Source organism: Cynocephalus volans, chromosome 1, assembly GCF_027409185.1.
Source record: "Cynocephalus volans isolate mCynVol1 chromosome 1, mCynVol1.pri, whole genome shotgun sequence".
NCBI classification, from domain to species: Eukaryota; Metazoa; Chordata; class Mammalia; order Dermoptera; family Cynocephalidae; genus Cynocephalus; species Cynocephalus volans.
In genome coordinates this window covers 68528969-68550170 of record NC_084460.1, presented here as the reverse complement: position 1 = coordinate 68550170, position 21202 = coordinate 68528969, and the positions used below count along the sequence as shown (strand labels likewise).

General features: G+C 36.2%; 1 protein-coding gene across 1 annotated transcript in view; it reads left to right on the top strand.

Annotated features, from left to right (window-relative positions):
• Window positions 1-21202, top strand: part of CSMD1 (CUB and Sushi multiple domains 1) — a 1614989-nt gene that overhangs the window by 575637 nt on the left and 1018150 nt on the right. Inside the window, exon 4 of the mRNA XM_063099815.1 lies at window positions 1529-1723. Coding sequence (XP_062955885.1) covers window positions 1529-1723 — 195 coding nt within the window. The remainder of the gene's footprint in view (window positions 1-1528; window positions 1724-21202) is intronic.

The following is a 21202-nucleotide window of genomic DNA, read 5'->3' as shown; positions in this document are numbered from 1 at the left end:
GAACTTAAATAATTAATTCATAATAAATAAAAATAATTTTAGAAATCACTGAGATACTTTTGCCATTCACTGTGAAAATTCTATATATTTCTCAATTTAAGAACAAAGAAAAGGTAAATATTTCATTACATTAAATCTATACCTCAAAATACATCCCCATGCCCAGGGGGGAACAAAAAGGATACAGACTCTATTAGTTAGTTTTCTGTTGCTTGTAAGAGAATACCTGAAACTGAGTAATGTATAAAGAAAAGAGGTTTATTTCTTACAGTTTTGGAGGCTGGGTAGTCCACAATCCATGGGGTACATCTGGTGAGGGGCTTTTTCTAGGTGGGAACGCTCCAAAGGTTTCTGTGGAAACAAGGGTATCACATGATAAGAATGGTCTGAGCAAGCGCACTAACCTTCTCACTTGCTCTCGTTTTAAAGCCTCCAGAACCACACCCATGACAACTCTTTAAACTATCAACCCCTTAGTAGATAAGTGGGTCAATCCATTCATGAGAGCATAGTCCTCTCCATCCAATTACCTCTAAAGGCCCTACCTTCTGCCATCATGTTGGTGGCTAAGTTCCAACATGAGCTTGGGGAACATTGAAACCACAGCACAGATGTAAAATAGTTTAATTTTGTTCATTTAGAAATATGATTTTATTTGGAAAAAAATTTTTAAATAGTAAGCTCATTAGCTTATTTGAATACTACATAATAGCAGCTAATTTTCTGATGATATGCTAAATTTAAAGCTGCAATATGGAGACAGTAGTCAACAATCATAAATTTCATCCCTTCAGATTAATGTGCAACAGTTCAGTTCAAAATCATGTTCTATAGCTATGGAATGGTATCATACTATTATTGAAATGCAAGTGAATCAATCCAGTACGTGTATTGTCAAAACTGATAGTTAAAACTTGGTTTTGAATCAGACATTATAAATGCACAGAACCTAGCTGATGGCCTGGAAAATAAGAGCAGCATACTTTTTTTTAAGTGTTGGATTGATGCAGGAGATTTCTAGTTTATTCTATAATTCATTTGTTTATCCATTGAATATTGATCGAACATTGAATAGTGATGTGTACCCAAAATTGTACCAGACCTAGAGGAATAAACATAAACAGGGCATGAGTATTTATTCATGCTATATTTATGATATCACATTTTCAGATCTCTGTATTCTACTGTATTATCTGGTTGCTTATTACATAAGTGTGTAGAATCTCATCAGTAGGAATAATAACCTAGACATGATCTGTGACATTAAATCTAAGCAGAACTGTATTTTTCTCCCAACAAAATGCATTTATTTACACTTTTAAAAAATGTTTATAAAAGTATTATATTGCAGATGTTCTAAAACCTGACGGCATTTTTTCAGTGTAGTTTTCAGGCAAAAGTAAAACAAAAATACTGTTAGAGATTGTCTGATTTTAATACTTCCAAAGTGGTGACTGTTTTGTGATATCAACAGATCTTAATAGAAAATTTAACTTTTTTTTTTCTCTTTCTTTTCTCCTTCCAATAGTTTTACCTAGCCATACATGTGGAAATCCTGGGGAAATATTAAAAGGAGTTCTCCATGGAACCAGATTCAATATAGGAGACAAAATCCGATACAGCTGTCTCTCTGGCTACATCTTGGAAGGTCACGCGATTCTGACCTGCATTGTCAGTCCTGGGAACGGTGCATCGTGGGACTTCCCAGCTCCTTTTTGCAGAGGTAGTGTACCACAAGCACAAGCTTGTGAACAAGCACCTGGATTAAGTAAATGGCTTTAGAACTGATACCACAAAAGTTTCCACTTAACTGCAAAGAGCACACATTGGACTGGGGGTCTTACTGTGTCAGCTCATTCTGTTCCCAAAAGTAAAATTCTGTTGTTTAAGAGAACATGGCTGGATCCTATAAAGTCAATCACAAGTTTATGACTTGTTATAATGCCCCCCAAACGTAATTTTTTTTCTTTATTCCATTTCTTAAACTTCATGGACTTTTGCCTATTCTTGTCATCTCTGGTCATGGAATTTTAAGATTTATTGCAAATGTTTATGTTCTTGATTTGATGGTTCCTTTTTTATCCCTTTGCATTAAAAATTACAAACATCCCTTGATAATTAAATTTCATCTTTCAAAGAACTTTCGACCATCTTAGGCGTTTGAAACAAGATGATCATAAATAAATGCCCTATTTCAAGTGTTCATTGTCATGGTTCTGTGCAAGGTTGGGATTACTTTTCCTGTATAAGTGCAATTTTTAGTCTTTCTGATGAAATTATTTTACTGTTCCAATGACTTTTTGAAAGGACAGACTTTGACTCTTAGCTTTGAGTTTCCTAAGAAAAACTCATCTTATGTGTTCAAAAATAAAAGCATTGCTAACATTTATTGAAGTCTTAATGAAATGCCAGACAACGTGCTAAGCACTTCACTTGGATCATATTATTTAATTCTCACAACCTACTGATATAATAATTATTGAACTCATTTAACAGATAAAGAAACAGAAGTTTAGGGCTGGTCAGATAGCTCAGTTGGTTAGAGCACAACCTTGCAACACCAAGGTCAAGGGTTTGAATCCCTGAACTGGCTAGCTGCCATAAAGAAAAAAAGAAACAAGTCTAATTGTCAAAAGATACCAGAGATGGGATAGGAGTTAAGACTCAAACTTGTCTAATCTCTTTTGTGGGGGGTGGTCCTTGTTGTTTTATTTGTTTGTTTTAATTTTTATTTATTATTAGCATATTCATTCTTATAAATCATATTTCTTTATGCCCTTTGCCTGACCAATCACATTCCAAGCCCCATCCCTCCCTCCCCCCATCACTAGCATCCTTAGGTTTGTTCTCTCCTTTGGAAAGTTCAACATATTGTTGTGTCTTTTCTTTCTCTCTTTCCATCATACCTTCCTTCTTCCCTCTTTCCCTCCCCCGCTTCCTTCCTTCCTTACTAGCAGCCAGTGCGAACATGTGTTATTTCTCTTTCTTTGTCTGGCTTATTTCACTTAACAAAGTTTTCTCTAGACTCATCCATGTTGCTGCAAATGGCAGAATTTCATTATTTTTTATGGTCGAGTAGTACTTTATTGTGTATATATATATACCACATTTTCCTTATCCAGTCGTCAGTCAATGGACATTTAGGTTAGTTCAATATCTTGGCTATTGTAAATAGAGCTGCAATGAACATGGGAGTGTAGGTATCCCTTTGACATGACGATTTCCATTCTTCTGGATATATACCCAGCAGTGGGATTGCTGGATCATATGGCAGTTCGATCTGTAGTTTTTTGAGAAACCGCCATACTGTTTTCCATAATGGGTGTGCTAATTTACAGTCCTACCAACAGTGCAGAAGATTTCCCCTTTCCCTGCATCCTCACCAGCATTTGTTATTCTTGGTCTTTTTAATAATTGCCAGCCTAACTGGGGTGAGATGATGTCTCAATGTGGTTTTGATTTGCATTTCTCTGATGATTAGTAATGATGAGCATTTTTTCATGTACATTTTGGCCATTTGTATGTCTTCCTTTGAAAAATGTCTATTCAACTCTTTTGCCCATTTTTTAATTGGATTATTTGTTTTTTTACTATAAAGTTGTTTGAGTTCCTTGAATATTCTGGATATTAATCCCTTATCAGATGTATAGTTTGCAAATATTTTCTCCTATTCCATAGGTTGTCTTTATATTGTGTTGATTGTTTTCTTTGCTGTACAGAAGATTTTTAGTTTGATATAATCCCATTTATTTATTTTTTGTTTTGCTGCTTGTGCTTTTGGGATCTTGTTCATAAAGTCTTTTCCCAGTCTTATTACCTGGAGTGCTTCCCCTATATTTTCCTTTAGTAAATTTATAGTTTCAGATCTTATTTTTAAGTCTTTAATCCATTTTGAGTTGATTTTGGTATATGGTGAGAGATACAGGTCCAGTTTCATTTTTCTGCATATGGATGTCCAATTTTCCCAACACCATTTATGGAAGAGGCAGTCTTTTCCCCAATGTATGTTCTTGTTGCCTTTGTTGAAGATCAGTTGGCTATAAGTATGTGGGTTGATTCCTGGGTTTTGTATTCTGTTCCATTGATTCAAGTGTCAGCCAGTACCATGCTGTTTTGGTTATAATAGCTTTGTAATATAATTTGAAGTCAGGTAGTGTTATGCTTCCAGCTTTCTTTCTTTATTTTTTTTGCTTAAGATTGCTTTTGCCATTTGGAGTCTTTTGTTGCTCCATATGAATTGCTTTTCTATTTCTGTGAAGAATGTCATTGGTATTTTCATGGGGATTGCAATGAATCTATAGATTGCTTTTGGTAGAATGGGCATTTTTAATTCTTCTCATCCAAGAGCATTGCATGTCTTTACACTTTTTTGTGTCCTCTTTAATTTCTTTCAGTAGTGTTTTGTAGTTCTCATTGTAGAGATCTTTCACCTTCTTGGTTAAATTGATACTTAGGATTTTTTTTTTTTGATGAATATTGTAAATAGGCTTGTTTTCTTGATTTCATTTTCTGCTGTTTTGTTATTGCAGTATAAAAACACTATTGATTTTGGGGTGTTGATTTTTTATCCTGAAACATTACTAAATTGTTAATCAACTATAAGACTTTTTTGGTAGAGTTTATAGGTTTTTCCTTATATAAGATTATGTGATCAGCAAACAAGTACAGTTTGACTTCATCCTCTCCAACCTTGATGCACTTTACCTCCTTCTCTTGCCTGATTGCTCTGGATATTACTTCCAACACTATTTTAAGTAAGAATAATTAGTTGTCTTGTTCCTCTTCTTACCATCCCATTCAGGATGATACTGGTGATTGGTTTGTCAAAAATGACTTTTATTGTATTGAGATGATTTCCTTCTATACCTAGTTTGATGAGAGTCTTAATAATGAAGAGATTTTGAATTTTGTCAAATGCCTTTTCTGCCTCAGTTGAAATAATTGTATGGTTTTTGTCCTTAATTTTGTTGATGTGGTGTTTCACATTTATTGACTTGTGTATGTTGAACCAACCATGCATCCCTGGGATGAAACCCACTTTAATCCATGATCGTAAATATGCCAATTCACAACCCTAGCTGTAAGTCTTCATATGACATTGCATTATTTTCATAGTTTGCTTTTATTTTAACCCATGCTATTTAATAAATACTTGCTTATTTAAATTAATTTTTCTCTTAAATATTGTAGTCATGAGATCTCTCTGTTAATTATTTTAATAATGGCATATTACTACCACTACTACTACTGCTACTACAACTACCACCCCCACTGCTATCACCACTACTGCTACCACAAGATAGTACACATTTATTACTTATTATGGGCCAGGCTTTCTTAATCAAATTTAATCTTTGCAAGTAGGTGTTTTATTAAAGACTCATTTTATAGGTGAGTATGAAAAAACACAAAATGAGTAGGGAAAAAAAAAAGGTCTCTCCTCTGTTCTCACACCACAGTCAATGCAGAAGACTTCTCTGCCCAGATGTGTGGGGATTTCTCCCAGCAGCAAGCAAGCAATCAGCTCTTCAGTGGACACCAGCTACATGTCCTCTAATTCAAATTTATTCTGACACTGTCTACCTTTAGATAGTGTCAGATCCCACATGTGAGGGGCTCAGTCCCCAAAATTGCTCCCACTTCAGATGCTGGTTGCAAGTCCAGGCCCCTGGTGCTTCTGACCAACTGCTATAAATCAGGATATCCACAATCCCTCTTCAGATTCAACTGATTTGCTGAGCAGCTTACAGAATTAATGGAAATACATTCACATTTACCAGTTTATTACAAAGGATTTTTTAAGGGAAACAAATAAATAGCCAGATGAAGACATAGATAGAATAAGGTCTGGAAGGGTCCAGAGTGTGGGAGCTTCTGTCCTGGTGAAGTTGGGGTGCACCACCCTACACTTAAGTGGATGTGTAAACCCCAAGTATTTGCTTTCTGGAATCCCTCCAAACCAAGTCCATCTGGGTTTTTATAGAGGCTTCATTACATAGGCATGATTAGGTCATTGGTATTCAACTTCACCTTTAGCCCCTGTTTCCTTCCTGGAGATTGGAGGTGGGGCTGAAAGTCTCTACTCTCTAATCCTGCCTCGGTCTTTCCAGTGTCTGCCCCAACCAGTCTTTCCAGTGACTGCCCCAATCCTGAAGCTCGCTAAGGGCTGCAGCCCAACAGTCAACTTATTAGCATACAAAAAGACATTCTCATCACTTTGGAGATTCTAAGAATTTTAGGAGTCATATGCTAGGATCCAGGGACAAAGGATGTAGATGATGGAGCAGAGATTTACCATATTCACATTGTTCCTCTGTGCTAAATAGATTCCCATGATGACTGTTGCCTACTCCAAACGTCCATTGTTTCTCCTAAAACACTTTCTCCGTTTGCGAATTTCTAAAGTTATCACCCTCTTCATTTTTCTTACTGTTACTGTTTTCCATCTTTCTATTGTCAAAACGGTGGTATCCTACAAATGTAGATCTAGATCCCATTTTCCTTGCTCTTCCACAGATTTCTCTCAAATAACTGATCTCACTTAAGGACTCTGCCACTGGGACATTCTAAATAGGTCCTTAATTCTTCTTCTCAGTTCTACCATTGTGTCCACTACATTCTCTTTCACCTGTATGAAACTAAAGTTACTTTGGTTTTATTCTCTCCATTTTTCTCTATATTCTTTATATCTCAGGTTATGCCTTGTTTTTTGATTTTGAGTTTTTTTTTTCTTTTCAGACAGTCCTTTACTTATCTCTATTCCCACTTCTGCTATATTATTCAGTTCTTTTTCTTTTTCTCCTCACCCAGACCTACTTCAAGTTTATTACGTGGGTTCCATGTCTAGAATATCCATCCCCCTCCGTCCTGTGCTCTACTCTTAAATTATTTTTCTCACCACAGATGTCTTATTCATAACTGTTCCTCTCTCAGTCGAACTACTTCAGTAACTCAACAAAAATAAAGTACAATCACTTCAACATGGCTCTCAGTGTGCTCCACAACCTTGTCTAAAAAAAATGGTACAATTCCATCTGTTGGTGTTCCCAGACACACGTTTTAAGCTCTTCTGTCTGCTGTGAAGCGCTTTGCTGGGGCTGACCTATCGTGGCTTGTCTGAGAACGATGTACCTCTTTTCTGAGCCCAGCATTTCCTGGCATCATTCAGTTAGCTTGACATCTGCCATGGTGGGAATATTTACACCATGGCAACAGCAAACATGACAAAGAAGGTTTTGTGCTGGGTTTTTTTTGTTTGTTCGTTTGTTCCTTTTTTTTCAAATGTTTGGCTTACGAGCACACCACCCCATGCCTAATCCCAAACTTTTGTCTTTTTTGTCCAACCGAACAGTGTACCTTCTCATCCCTTTACAGCCTTAGATATTACTTATTTCTTAAGTTCAAACTTAAGTCCAAATCTCAGTCATGGATTACCATTGCACCCTCTTTTTAAAATTACTTTAAACAAATCATTTTTTCTACAGCATTTATTTTGTTGCTATTTTATATTTTAACTTAATGTCTTGATGGTGATTTTTTTCAGTTTGTAACCTCCCAGAAGATAATATGCAGCCATTAAACTGTGACTGACTGTATCCTTGCTTCTTTTCAACATTAAAACTTGGCATAATGTATAGATATTTCTCTTTATTATTGTACCTTATTGCTTACACTGCCTCCAGTAGTTTTCTTCTCAATTGGAGGGACTTTACTAAAATCTGCAGTTACGTATAGAGTCAAAGTTGACAAAACAACCAGCTAATCATCTTTCCTATTCTGCCACTGATTATAAGCACAAAAGTATATCAAGATGATTTTGTCATAAGAAGTTATTTTTTTCTACATTAAAGATTATTAAATTTACATTTAAATTTTGCTATTTTCAATACTTGCATCTGAAGGGGTGAAAGGACATTAAATTAGATATAATTATTTTATAAAACACATTTGAAATATGCAACTCAGTTTTTCATTGATTTAAATAACTAGATCATAAAAAAATCAATTGTATAATTTTTATAAATGTGTAGAATGTGGCATTTCTATGAGAAACATAAATGAATTTCATAACATGGTGAGATAATTTTAAAAAATGAAATCAGTATATTTTCCACTTCCACAGAGCTCTTATTATTCAGTTCCAGAAATTGCTTGAGGATTCTTTTTAATAGGGTTACTAACAGTAACACTACTGTATCTTTTTATAAGATCTTTTGCTAGGGTTGTAAAAATTTTTTCATTCAAACTGGCAGTATTTAACCTGGATAATGACACCTACATATGTGCGTGTGTGTGTGTGTGTGTGTGTGTGTATGTGTATATATATGGTCATGTGATGCCTTTAAAGAAAAGCGATATAACTATATTTAATATAGTCAATACATAATAAAATAGGAGGTCAGTCAGCTTTGCTTAAGAATGAAAGCTTAGGATTTTCTTTTTCAGGAGATATAAAATCTTTCATTTTTTCTCATTTATTCTTGAGGTTTTCACTTGATATCTTTATCTTCCTTAATCTCACTTCACTCATTCTATATGTCATGTTTCCTAGTGTTTAAAAATATTCACTGTTTGCCAAGTGTAGATGTGATATTTGACTAGAGGAGAAATATAAAGGAGGAAAAGAAGGAATTTGTATAAAAGATGCTTTCAACTCACCGTTCAAATGCCTTCTCAATTTGCTTTACATTTTTCCTACCTTTAAATTATTAAATCATAATGTTAAGGGCTAGGATATATCATAGATTACTTGTAGCTCTAGTATACCAAAGGAAAATGGAATATTACATCCAAAGGGAAAGGTGTTCTTAGGTGGAAAATATGATTTATGACAGGTTCATAGGAGAAAGTGGAAAGGAAGTAGGTAAGACTTTATATTCAGAATATCCCCCTCCACAAAATAATATAATATCTGTCCCAAAGAAATCCCCAGGATGGAGTAGTCATCTCCTCATGTTAGCCACAATGAAGCAGGGAAAGTTGTTTTATAATCTCCCTGTGGTCCCTTCAGTGCCCCATTCCATTCCAGCCCCCAATTCTGGATCTCACTTTTGTACGTGCTGGCCTGATCTTACACCAACTGCCTAACTCTATACCTGTGGTCACCTAGGAATCAACCATATGAAATAAGCCAGGCCTGACTCAACACTGGGCTACTCAAGCCAGAAATCCATGCTTTCTCTACCCAAACATGATCACCATGTTTTACATGCCTTTATTCTTTCTATGATGAAACGTTTTGTATTTGCAAACTAAGCTTCAGAAAATAATTCTTAGTAGTTATTGTGGAGCTGAGATCCCTAAAGTCATGGCTCTGGAAATTTCCAATTATAAGCTGTCATAAACAGCTTATTTTTATATACACGTACTTCACAGAGAGGCTTCTGCTAGTATCATGCACAGAACTCACATGAACTAATATAGAAAGTCATCCAAAAATCATATTTACACAACATCTGTCTGGAAATATGCTGCCACCCATAAATGTGTGATCCTGTTTGTACCTCAAATCACCTTGAGAAGTAGGCAGGGCAAGTATGATTATTCCTGAAATAAAGGTAAGCAAACAAAGTCTCAAATTGAGCTGACATCTGTTATAAACTTATGACTTAGACATTAGAACAAGTCGGCTATAGATTTGATTGTCTCATCATACTTTTACTAAAATTTGTTTAATATAAGTAACACATGCACATGGTTAAAAATTTAATAATACAGAAGGGTTTCTGTGAAAAGCAGTATTCCATTGGAACACCATGCCCTTATGCCACAGATTCAATAACATTTAACCATTTCTGGTTTTTGTCATTACTTTCTTATATATAATATACTTATTCTATTTGGTTTTGCTTTATACATTTAAAAAAATCAATTAACATCTTGCTGTGAGAATTAATTTATTATATCACTTAAATTCCCATATCTTGCTTCTCCCAATATGATTTAAATTTCTGTAGTTTATCTTTATAAATTCAAATAATACACTTGATCCCTTATGCCTTACTCCTTTAATTACTGGCAGCAGTTCATGTGTCTTCTTATCTTTTCCTCCCTCTGTATTCTCTCAGCTGTAATACATCTTTTGCAATATCAGAGCGGTAAGCATTTATATTTTATTCTATAATCATAATGAAGTTTTCCTTAATCTGTCTAAAGGTTGCTTATAAAAACATTCATATTATTATAACTGTGTAAGTATTGTAACACCACAGAGCCAAATATATGCCTATAACTAGACTTTCTCATCCATGATTCCAATATTGCAATCCCTATGCCTCTCAAAGAAGAGAGTTCAGATGAGTTCTCTCTGCCTCGATTATTCATAATGAAGGCATAATGACTTTTGTTTCTCATTTGGACCAAGGCATTCTTGTTCTGCTTGTTTTGTTAATGAAATATTAGTGGGCTCAAACATAAATATTGTGTGCTCATGTTAAATTCAAAATGAGCCTTCCTGATGGGCACCTGGTTCTGATATTAGTGATGACTTGGAGACTAATTTTGCTTTTCCATCAAGGTCGCCAGCCCACTTCATCCAACTGGCTGAGGGGAGAGAGGGTGAGGTTGTTATGATCAGGTCCCTACATGCTGGTGGAGATCCCCTACAGATACACTCCGGTGATTAGAACTCAGCCGTGTGGCCACATGTCACTTCAAGGAAAGCCCAGGAATGCAATCAACTGTAAACACAGGAAGGAAGGAAAAAAACCCAGAAATCCAGATTTGGTAAACAGCTGACCCATCTATGCCACAACCACCTTTCATTTGCCCTAAAATTTTGAATTATCCTTTTCTCCTTGTTGATTAATAACACTTGTGCTTTCACCACAGTAATGCACATACCTTCTGCTTCTTAGGTACTTGAATTATTGCTATGAATGAATTCTATACTTCTTTCTGACTTATTTCTCGAACTTAGACTTGATTTCTTTATTTTTTGAATAGAATGGTTTTCTGTGTTCCTAAGTTTCTAGTTGTCCCTTCCCCTAGAATTATTGTAACTTTGCCACCTTGTCAATAATCCTTCTTGCCCTCATTTCTGTCAAACTTACTACCTTTAACTCCCGGAATTCTCTCACAGAACGTTCTGAACTGGCTTCTAGGCCTGGTACAAAGCAGTACCTTGGAGACATCCCCTCACTATTCCACCCAATCAGTTCACTGTTTCCTAAATCTTACATCTTCCTTCCCCCTTTTTTTTTTTTTTTTTTTTTTTTTTTGCCACCTCAAATAGCTTCCTGAGAAATTCTGGTTGGAGGAAAACCTTTAGTCCTTAGCATGGCTGCAAATGTCTTTTTCTGCATCCACACTGATGGATATTTTGGCTAAGTATAAAATTATACATGAAAAAGATTTCCTCCCAGAATTTTTAAAGCATTGCTTCATTTTTTTGTACACCTTTTTTATTGTTTATGAATGTTCATGAGATACAAAGCTGATTGACACCACTCAAACCCAAGATGTTATGGCCAGATCCATACTGGCAGTATGCCCATTACTACAAATTGTGATTATATCCCATGCCCCCCACCCAATTATCCCTGATCTCCTTCCCCATCTCTCTTTCCCCCACTCTACCTTTTATCTCTAGGTATGTTCTCTCCCTCTGGAAGTCCAACACACCAGTGTAGTCTTTCTTTCCTTCCTTCTTCCTCTCTTAGCTCCCACTTATGAATAAGTACACGTGGTATTTATCTCTCTGTGCTTTGCTTATTTCACTCAACATAAGTTTCTCCAGACTCATCCATGTTGTAGCAATTGGGAGAATTTCAGTCCTTTTTATGGCAGAATAGCATTCCATTGTGTGTGTGTGTATACACACACACACACACACACACACACACACACACACACACTGTATTTTCCTTATCCAGTTGTCCATCGATAGACGTTTAGGTTGGTTACATATCTTGGCTATTGTAAACAGAGCTGCGATGAACATAGGAGTACAGGTATCCCTTTGACATGATGATATCCATTCCTTTGGGTATATACCCAGAAGTGGGATTGCTGGATAGTATGGGAGATCTATCTGTAGTTGTCTGAGAAAACTCCATACTGTTTTCCATAGTGGTTGTATTAATTTAAGTCCCACCAACTGTGCAGGAGTGTTCCCTTCTCTTCACAGTCTCATCAGCATTTGTTTTTCACTGTCTTTTTGATTATAGCCTGTCTAACTGGGGAGAGGTTATATCTCAGTGTGGTTTGAATTTGCATTTCCCTGATGACTAGTGATGTTGAGCATTTTCTCATGTACCTGTTGGCCACTTGTATGTCTTCCTTTGAAAAATGTCTATTCAGTTCCTTTGCCCATGTTTTAATTGCGTTATTTGTTTTTTTTACTGTGTAATTGCTTGAGTTCCTTGTATATTATGGATATTAATCCCTTGTCAGATACATAGTTAGCAAAATTTTTCTCCCACTTTGTAGGTTGTCATTTCACTCTTTTGATTGTTTCCTTTGCTGTGCAGAAGCTTTTTAGTTTGATGTAGTCCCATTTGTTTATTTTTTCTTTTGATGCTTGTGCTTTCAGGCTCATGTTCATAGAATCTGTACCCAGACCTAGTTCCGGAAGTGTTTCACCTATATTTTCCCTTAGTAATTTTACAGTTTCAGGTCTTATGCTTAAGTTGTTAATCTATTTTGAGTTGATTTTAGTATATGGTGAGAGATGCATGTCTAGTTTCATTCTTCTGCATATGGATATCCAATTTTCCCAGCACCACTTATTGAAGAGGCTGTCTTTTCCCAAATGTAGGTTTTTGTTACCTTTGTCAAATATCAGATGGCTGTAAGCCTGAGGGGTGATTTCTGAGTTCTCTATTCTGCTCCACTCTTCTGAGTGTCTATTTTTATGCCAATACCATGCTGTTTGGGTTACAATATCTTTGTAGTATAATTTGAAGTCGCATAGTGTTTGCCTCCGGCTTTATTTTATTTTTGCTCAGGATTGCTTTGGCTATTTGGGGTCTTTTGTTGTTCCATATGAATGGTAAGATTGTTTTTTCCATTTCTGTGAAGAATGTCATTGGTATTTTGATGGGGATTGCATTGAATCTGTAGATCACTTTGGGTAGTATAGATATTTTCACAATATTAATTCTTCCAATCCAAGAGCATGGAATGTCTTTCCATATTTTCATATAATCTTTAATTTCTTTCAGTAGTGTTTTGTAGTTCTCACTGTAGAGATCTTTCACCTCCTTGATTAAATTGATTCCTAGGTATTTTATTTTTTTCATGACTGTTGGAAATGGGCTTACTTCTTGATTTCTCTTTCTGTTAGTTCATTATTGGAGAATTTAAATGCAACTGATTTGAGGGCATTTATTGTTATCCTGCAACAGTACTGAAATTATTAATCAGCCCTAGGAGTTTTTTGGATAGAGTCTTTAGGTTTTTCTATATATAGTATCATGTCATCTGCTAGGGACAGTTTGATTTCATCTTTTCCAATCTGGATGCCCTTTATTTCTTTCTCTTGCCTGATTGCTCTGGCTAGTACCAGTACTATATTAAATAGAAGTGATGAGAGTGGGCATCCTCATCTTCTTCCTGTTCTTAAGGGAAAAGCCTTCAGTTTTTCCCATTCAGAATGATACTAGTGGTGGGCTTGTCATAGATGTTTTTATTGTGTTTAGATACTTTCCTTCTATACCTAATTTATTAAGGGTTATCATGAAGGGATGTTGAATTTTGTTAAATGCTTTTTAAGCATCTATTGAGATAATTATATGGTTGTTATCCTTGAGTTTGTTGATGTCATATATCACATTTATTGCCTTTCGTACGTTGAACCATGCTTGCATCATTGGGATGAATCCCACTTGATCATGATGTATATATTTTTTAATGTGTTGCTGTATTCTGATTGCTAATATTTTGTTGGGGATATTTGTGTCTTTGTTCATCAAGGATATTGGCCTGCCATTTTCTTTTTTTTTGTTGTGTCTTTATCTAGTTTTGGTATCAGAGTTATGTTGGTCTCATAGAATGAATTTGGGTGAGTGGCTTCTGTTGTTTGAATTTTTTGGAATAGTTTGAAAAAATATTAATTCCTCTTTAAACATTTGATAGAATTCAGTCATAAAGCCATCCAGACCTGGCCTTTTCTTTGTTTGAAGACTGCTAATTGCTGCTTCAATCTCATTGCTTGTTTTTGGTCTGTTCAGTTTTTCTCTCTCTTGGTTCAGTCTGGGTTGTTTATATGTGTCAAGAAACTTATCAGTGTCCTCCAGGTTTTCATATTTGTTGTCATACAGTTGGTTATAATAGGCCCTAATGATTCTTCATATTTCTGTAGTATTGGTTGTAGTGTCTCCCTTCTGATTTCTGATTTTTGTTATTCTGGTCTTCTCTTTTCTTTTTTCTTCTCTTTTCTTTTCTTTTTCTTTTTTTTTTTTTTTGGTTAACCTAGCTGATGGTTTGTCTATTTTATTTATCTTCTCTAAAAGCCAAATATTTGTTTCATTGATCTTTTCTATCATTTTGGGGGTCCCTATTTCATTTACTTCTGCTCTGATCTTAATTATTTCTTTCCATCTACTACCTTTAGGATTGGATTGTTTTTGTTTGTATAGTTCTTTGAGGTATAGCATTAAGTCTTTCCATTTTTTTGATGTAAGTGTTTATTGCAATAAATTTCCCTCTTAGTATTGCTTTTGCAGTATTCCACAGGTTTTGGCATGATGTGTCATTATTTTCATTAGTTTCAAGAAATTTTTTGATTTCCTGTTTAATTTCTTCTTTGACCCATAGGTTATTTAGGAGCCTATTGTTTATTTTCCAAGTATTTATATAGTTTCCAGAGATTTTCTTAGTATTAATTTCCAGTTTTAGTCCATTGTGGTGAGAAAAGATACTTGGAAAGACTTCAGTTTTTAAAAATTTGCTGAGACTAGATTTGTGAACTCATATGTGGTCTATCCTGGAGAATATTCCATGTGCTGATGCGAAGAAAGTATGTTCTTTAACTGTTGGGTGAAATGTTCTTGATATATCTTCCAGGTCCAGCTGGTCTAAGGTGTAGTTTAAATACTATGTCTCTTTGCTGATTTGTTGCCTGGAAGAACTGTCCCATACTGAGAAGGCGTGTTTAGGTCACCCACTATTAATGTGTTAGGGCCTATTTCTTTATTTAGGTCTAAGAATGTTGCTTTATATATCTGGGTACTCTAGTATTGGGTGCATACATATTTATGATTCTTATGTCTTCTAGCTGAATAGATCCTTTTATCATTATATAGTGGTCTTCTTTCTCTCGTTTTATGTTTTTTGGTTTAAAGTTTATTTTATCTGATATAAGAATAGCTACTCCTGCTTGGTTTTGGTTTCCATTTATGTGGTACATCTTTTTCCATTCCTTCATTTTTAGTCTGTGCGTGTCTATACAGGTGAGGTGAGTCTCTTGAAGACTTCATACACAGGGTCTGGCTTTTTAATCCAATCAATCAGTCTGTGTCTTTTGAATGGGGAATTTAATCCATTTATATTTAGGGTAGTTATTTACAGATATTGTTCAATTCCTGTCATTTACTTGCTTCTTGTTTAGATGATTTAAATATCTTCAGAACATTACTTCTCCTTTTATTTCTCTTCTTCAATGTTAGCTGGAAATTTGAGGTGGCATGATTTAGCTTCTCTCTCATTCTCACCAGTCTTTTTGTTTTAATGGTGGGTTCTTGTGTATTTGTGATAGTGATCATCATTATTCAGATTCCAGATGAAGGACTGCCTTGAGAGTTTCTCACAGGGCTGGCTATATGATGGTGAACTCCCACAATTTTTGTTTATTTGGGAAATACACTATTTCTCCCTCATTTCTGAAGGAGAGCCTTGCTGGGTAAATAATTCTTGGCTGGCAATTTTTTCTTTTAGTATTTTGAATATACCATTCCACTTTCTTCTGGCCTATAGGGTTTCAATTGAGAAGTCTGCTGTTAGTCTGATGGGGTTTCTCTTATAGGTGATTTGGCACTTTTTATTGTTGTTTTTAGAATTCTCTCTTTGTCTTTGAGCTTTTCAAATTTGACTATAATGTGTCTTGGAGAGGATCTTCTTGGATTGAATCTGTTTGGGGATCTTTGAGCTTCCTATATCTGAAGGTCTGCATATCTCCCTACCCCTGGGAAGTTTTCTGTTATTATTTCCTTGAATAAGTTTTCAATACCTTTTCTTTTCTCCTCCCCTTCTGGAATACTCACAATTTGGATGTTAGAGCACTTGAGGTTGTCTGCTATCTCTCTTTGATTTTTTTTGTTATTTTTAATTCCTTTTTTCCTTTTTTATTGTCTTCTTGGTTTATTTCAAAAAGACTATCTTTGAGGTCTGAAATTCTTTCTTCTGCTTGGTCTAATCTGCTGCTCAAGCTCTCAGTTGTGGTTTTTATTTCATTGAGTGAATCTTTCATTTCTAGGAGTTCTGCTACACTCTTTTTTGAGGTATTAATCTCTTTGTAAATTTCCTCCTTTATATTCTGGAAATTTTTTTTTATTTCATTTTGTTCTCTAATCTAGTCTTCTGTTTTTTGTTTTTTGTTTTTTAATCTCTTTGAATTTTCTTAAGATCATTGCTCAGAATTCCTTTTCAGACAATTCTAGGATTCCCTCTTCTATGGGGTCTGGAATTTCAGCATTACTGTATTCCTTCAGTAGTGTCACATGTTCTTGTTTGTTTGTAGTTCTAGTATTTTTTCATTGATATTTGGTCATCTGGTAGAGGAGTTGCTTCTTCTGTTACTCTGGGGTTGTCTACGAGGATAAAGATTTTTTCCCCTTTTGCAGGCTTTACTGGTGACTCTTCTTACAGCAGTGTAGTTGAGTGAGCAACAGGTTGCCTGTAGTGGTGCTTCTGGGTGGTGAACTGTCCTTGTGGTGACAGTAGGTGTGGCAGTGGCTATATTACTCCCCGTTGGCTCCTGCTCCAGAATCTGTGGCCATAGACTGAGCCCCCAGTACCACACAGGTCTCAGCTTACCTCCGCACCTGCTAGACCTATGGGTGCTTCCCTCTGGGGCCTAAGACTTAGCCCCAGTGCCATGCAAGTCTCGGCTCACCATAGCATCTGCTGTGGCTGTCACTTCATTATTTAAAGCATATTATTGGCTTCTGCTAAATTGAGGGCATTCAATAAATAATAGCCCTCTTCCTTATCTAAGAGCTGAAATAAATAAGAGAGTCTGATTGGACTCCAAAATCAGCCAGACCTAACTACCCTTTCCTAGGTAGTGCTTGACTGAAGATATTGGCTCAGACTACTTAAAGCTTTGAGGATCACTGATGTTCTCTGATATCAACCAAGGTTGAAGAAAGAGAGATCCAAAAAGTGTCAGCTTTGTCAGTGGTCTGAATGAAAGTTTTTGTCACTTCAAAGTTAGAGAGGTGGACAGTGCTGTTTCACTGCTATCTCTGATCTAACTTTAGACCTCAGGATCTTCCATTGCTTTCATTAAGTTATATCACTAAACTGCTCTTACATTTGTCACCCATGATTAAGGTTATTTGAGGGGTAAAAGGGATGAGTAAGGGGGCATTCCAAAAAAACATAGAAAAAAGAATCACTTGAGAGGTGTTTTCCAGATATACATCAAAAGAGAAAAGGAGCAGTTAGACAAGTTTTAAAGGGAGCAGCTACAACTGAAAAGTGATTTGAGGGAAGACACTATGTTCATAAAGATAGCACACAGCATGGGGAAAGACCTCAGGGGTACTTGAGAAAGGTGAGCTGGGCTGCAGCACAAAGCACCCTCATTCTGTGTGTGACAAAGCTGCTGGGGACAGTGGGCTGTTCAGCTGCCACGTGCCTAACCAAGAAAAGCCAGTTCTAATTATTTAGAATAATGCTGTCTACTAGAAATATAATGCAATCCACAATTGTGAGTCAAAAATGAATTTATAAACCTCTGTACACTACATTAAAAAAGTAAAAGAAACAGGGGAAATTAACTTTAATAATGAATGTTATTAACTCAGTGCATTCAAATGATTACCATTTCAATGCTTAATCAATATAAACTATTCTTGAGATACTTCGAATTCTAATTTTAATACTAGTTTCAAAGTTTAGTGTATAGTTTTGCAGTTATGCTGGATGTCAATGAGAAACAGCCACATTTCAAGTTCTCATTAGTCACATATGCCAGTGGCTACAGCTCAGATTGGACAGCTCAGATTTAACGGGGAGCAGAATTTTGGGTTTTAAAATTGTCCTCTATATCTATTGTTAATGCATGTAGAGTTCTGATGCCAGGAGTGGGTTCCGTTTTCACTCATGGTGTCATGTTCAATATACGGACATAGAATCATAAGGACTAATGAGAAAATGGTCAGAAATACACAAATCTATGCCATAGTATGATTGAAAATCTTCCCTTTAACTTTTCAGCAATTGCTGAAATATAGTTGACCTGAACAGAATCAGAGAGGAAAGTCTATTTTAAAATTAGTTTAGGAGAAAGATAAGAGTGAGCTAGCTTTTGATTAATCCAAAAATGTTTCTAAAAAGGAATCTCATTTAAAACTCTATTTTACTTTTGGAAGAAGTGACATCTGGCTCTAATGAGATTGTGGAAGACTGAAGAAGATGCAGATTTGCTAGAGGAGTAAGTGAAGAGGTGGAAACAGCTTTGTGCATATGTGCTTGAAGTATGAAACAATAAAAATAAGGAGGGGGGTGATTCAATTCTGCAACCTAGCATTTATGATCTATGTTACTATAAGCACCTTGGTTACCTTTCTCAGCCTCTTTCTCCATCTTTATTGCATATGCTACAGACAGAGGTGTTAACATAGCCAGAAAAAGGTAAAGGTGAGGTCTGAAAACAGACAACCTGACCCCAGAGCCCACTTTACCCAATCTCTACACTATATTATCAATAGAAAAAGAAAACATTTTCAACAGATGTCATTCTCAGTGTCAGTATGAGTATTTAATGAAATGCAGCCTTTTGAAAAGTCTTTAACACATAAAGAAGGTGGCTGAAGCCCAAGTCATGGGTCTTAGTGTAGCACCATGTTTATAAGCTCTGCAGTGCCACCTGGAGCAAATCCTAGTTCCATCAACTGGGTTCTCTGTGCCTTTGGTAAACTTTTTAATCTCTCTGGTTTCAATTTTATTAGCTGTTTAAAAGTACCTATTTGACAGGTCTGTTGGGAAGATTAAATACGATATCTCAGGTAAAATGCTCAGCAAAGATCCTGACATAATGAAATTCTAAAAATACTAGCTATTATAATTACTATTCCTATCTCCTCTCTCTTCCAATCTTGAAAGCAGCTTCTGGTTTTGGAACCAAGTGCCTTGGGCCAAATGGCAAAGAGTTCAACAAAGAAAAATCAAGTACTCTACAAGATCTAAATGCTAGTAGTTCTTAAATAAAAGATTTTTTACTCATCATTGATATTCTTTGGAATAAAAATACTACCAGGACAATTAAAGAAGAGAAACTGAATGGTCAGAGGCTCAGGCAAAAGGCAAAGTAAGCATCTAGTGAACAGTCTATGTATGAACAGGTCATTTTATTTTACACGCCACTACTTAGACTGAAATAGTGAGACAAAATTACATATACACAAATGCATATAAATAACATAGCATAGTATAGAAATCTAGATTTAGCAGTAGTCCAGATACAGATGATTTCTAGCAGATGAAGTAGTATCTGTCTTCAAGTGATGTGATGGAAATTTCTGCTTAGTCATTACAATTCTATATTTTAAGAAAAAAGCAAGCTAATAAGAGTTAAAAATATGGCAATTGCCAGGGTCAGACACTGTTTACGCACTTTACGAAAAACTGGTTATTAATTTTCACAATAACCCTAGAAGCTGTATATCATCACTAATCCTATTGTTTTACACAAGGAGACAAAGGCACAGAGGGATGAGGTCACACACAGGACGCGGGAGCAGCAGGGTCTGAGCCCGGGCACTTGGCTGCAGGGTTCGCGCCACAGCCTCTGCACTACACTGCTCGTGCTCTTCTCATTTATGAGGAAAATAAGTATGTGTAAAAGAACCTGACTTAGAATTGGGAAACAAATATTAGAATGTGAATTAAGCAAACATTTTCTTTTTGAGAAATGTGTGCTTAAACCCTGAAGAGTCTGGGAAAGGGCAGAGAGAATGCTGGCTGTCTAGAGATATTCTGCTTCCGTGAAGGAACAAATGACTTGTATTAGTCCCTGTTCTGCTGCTTCTAATACGATACCTGAAACTGCATTATTTATGTAAAAACAAGATATTTTTCCTACAGTTTTCAAGGCTGGGAAGTTCACTGCCCAGGGGCATGCCTAGTGGGTGGGAGTTCTCTTCAAGGTCCCACAGTGACACAGGCAATCCCATGTTGAGAACAGCAAGAGCAAGAGACCCTTAATATGCTCACTCACTCTCCTTATAAAGCCACCAGTGCCCCTTTTGTGACAACCCACTAAACTACTCCTGATCCATTATTCCATGAATGGGTTAATCTATTCATTAAATCCTCATGATCCAATCACCTCTTAAAGGCCATACCTTTCAAATACCATAATTGGATTTCCCACCTTCTTAATGCTGTTCCAATGGGGATCAAATTTCCAACATGAACTTTTGGGGGTCACATTCAACCTGTAGGTCTTGGCTTCATCCTGGAGACATGATGGTTGCTGTGCTTGAGTTTGCTCCTTACCCCACCTGCTCCTATGTGCAATACAGGGTCAGGTGCACTAGGGGGTGGCACGCTCAGACAGGAGAACAAAGAAACTAAGATGCCGGGAGAGAATGTGATTGCTGCTCCTCAGCATTTTCTGTGGAGGCAAATGGTTTAAATCCAGCACTGACTAAAGTTGCTATCTTTTGTCTTTTATAGATGTGACTACCAGCAGCCTCATGAATTTCAAACACAAAACTGTATATAGAAACTTAGCTTAAGAGAGCCTTTTGCCCAAAGAGAGCTATTTGGCTTTAGGGCCTTCCTAACATCATCCTGAAAGACTAACTATCATTTGCTGAAGCTACTTTATGGAGTAAGTCAAGCTTGGAGAAAAAAAAAAAAAAAAAAACAATAATGGTCCATTTTCCTGGTCCAGTGGTTTTCCTCCTCTGGGGAAAGGCTTTCTTTGGATGGAGTTAATCCTTCCTCTCTTTCCTCTTTCTTGCTCACAGCCCCAGATCCTTCACTAAACCCTCAGACCTCCCTGGTCCTCCCAGGAAGCCCTCACTCTTGG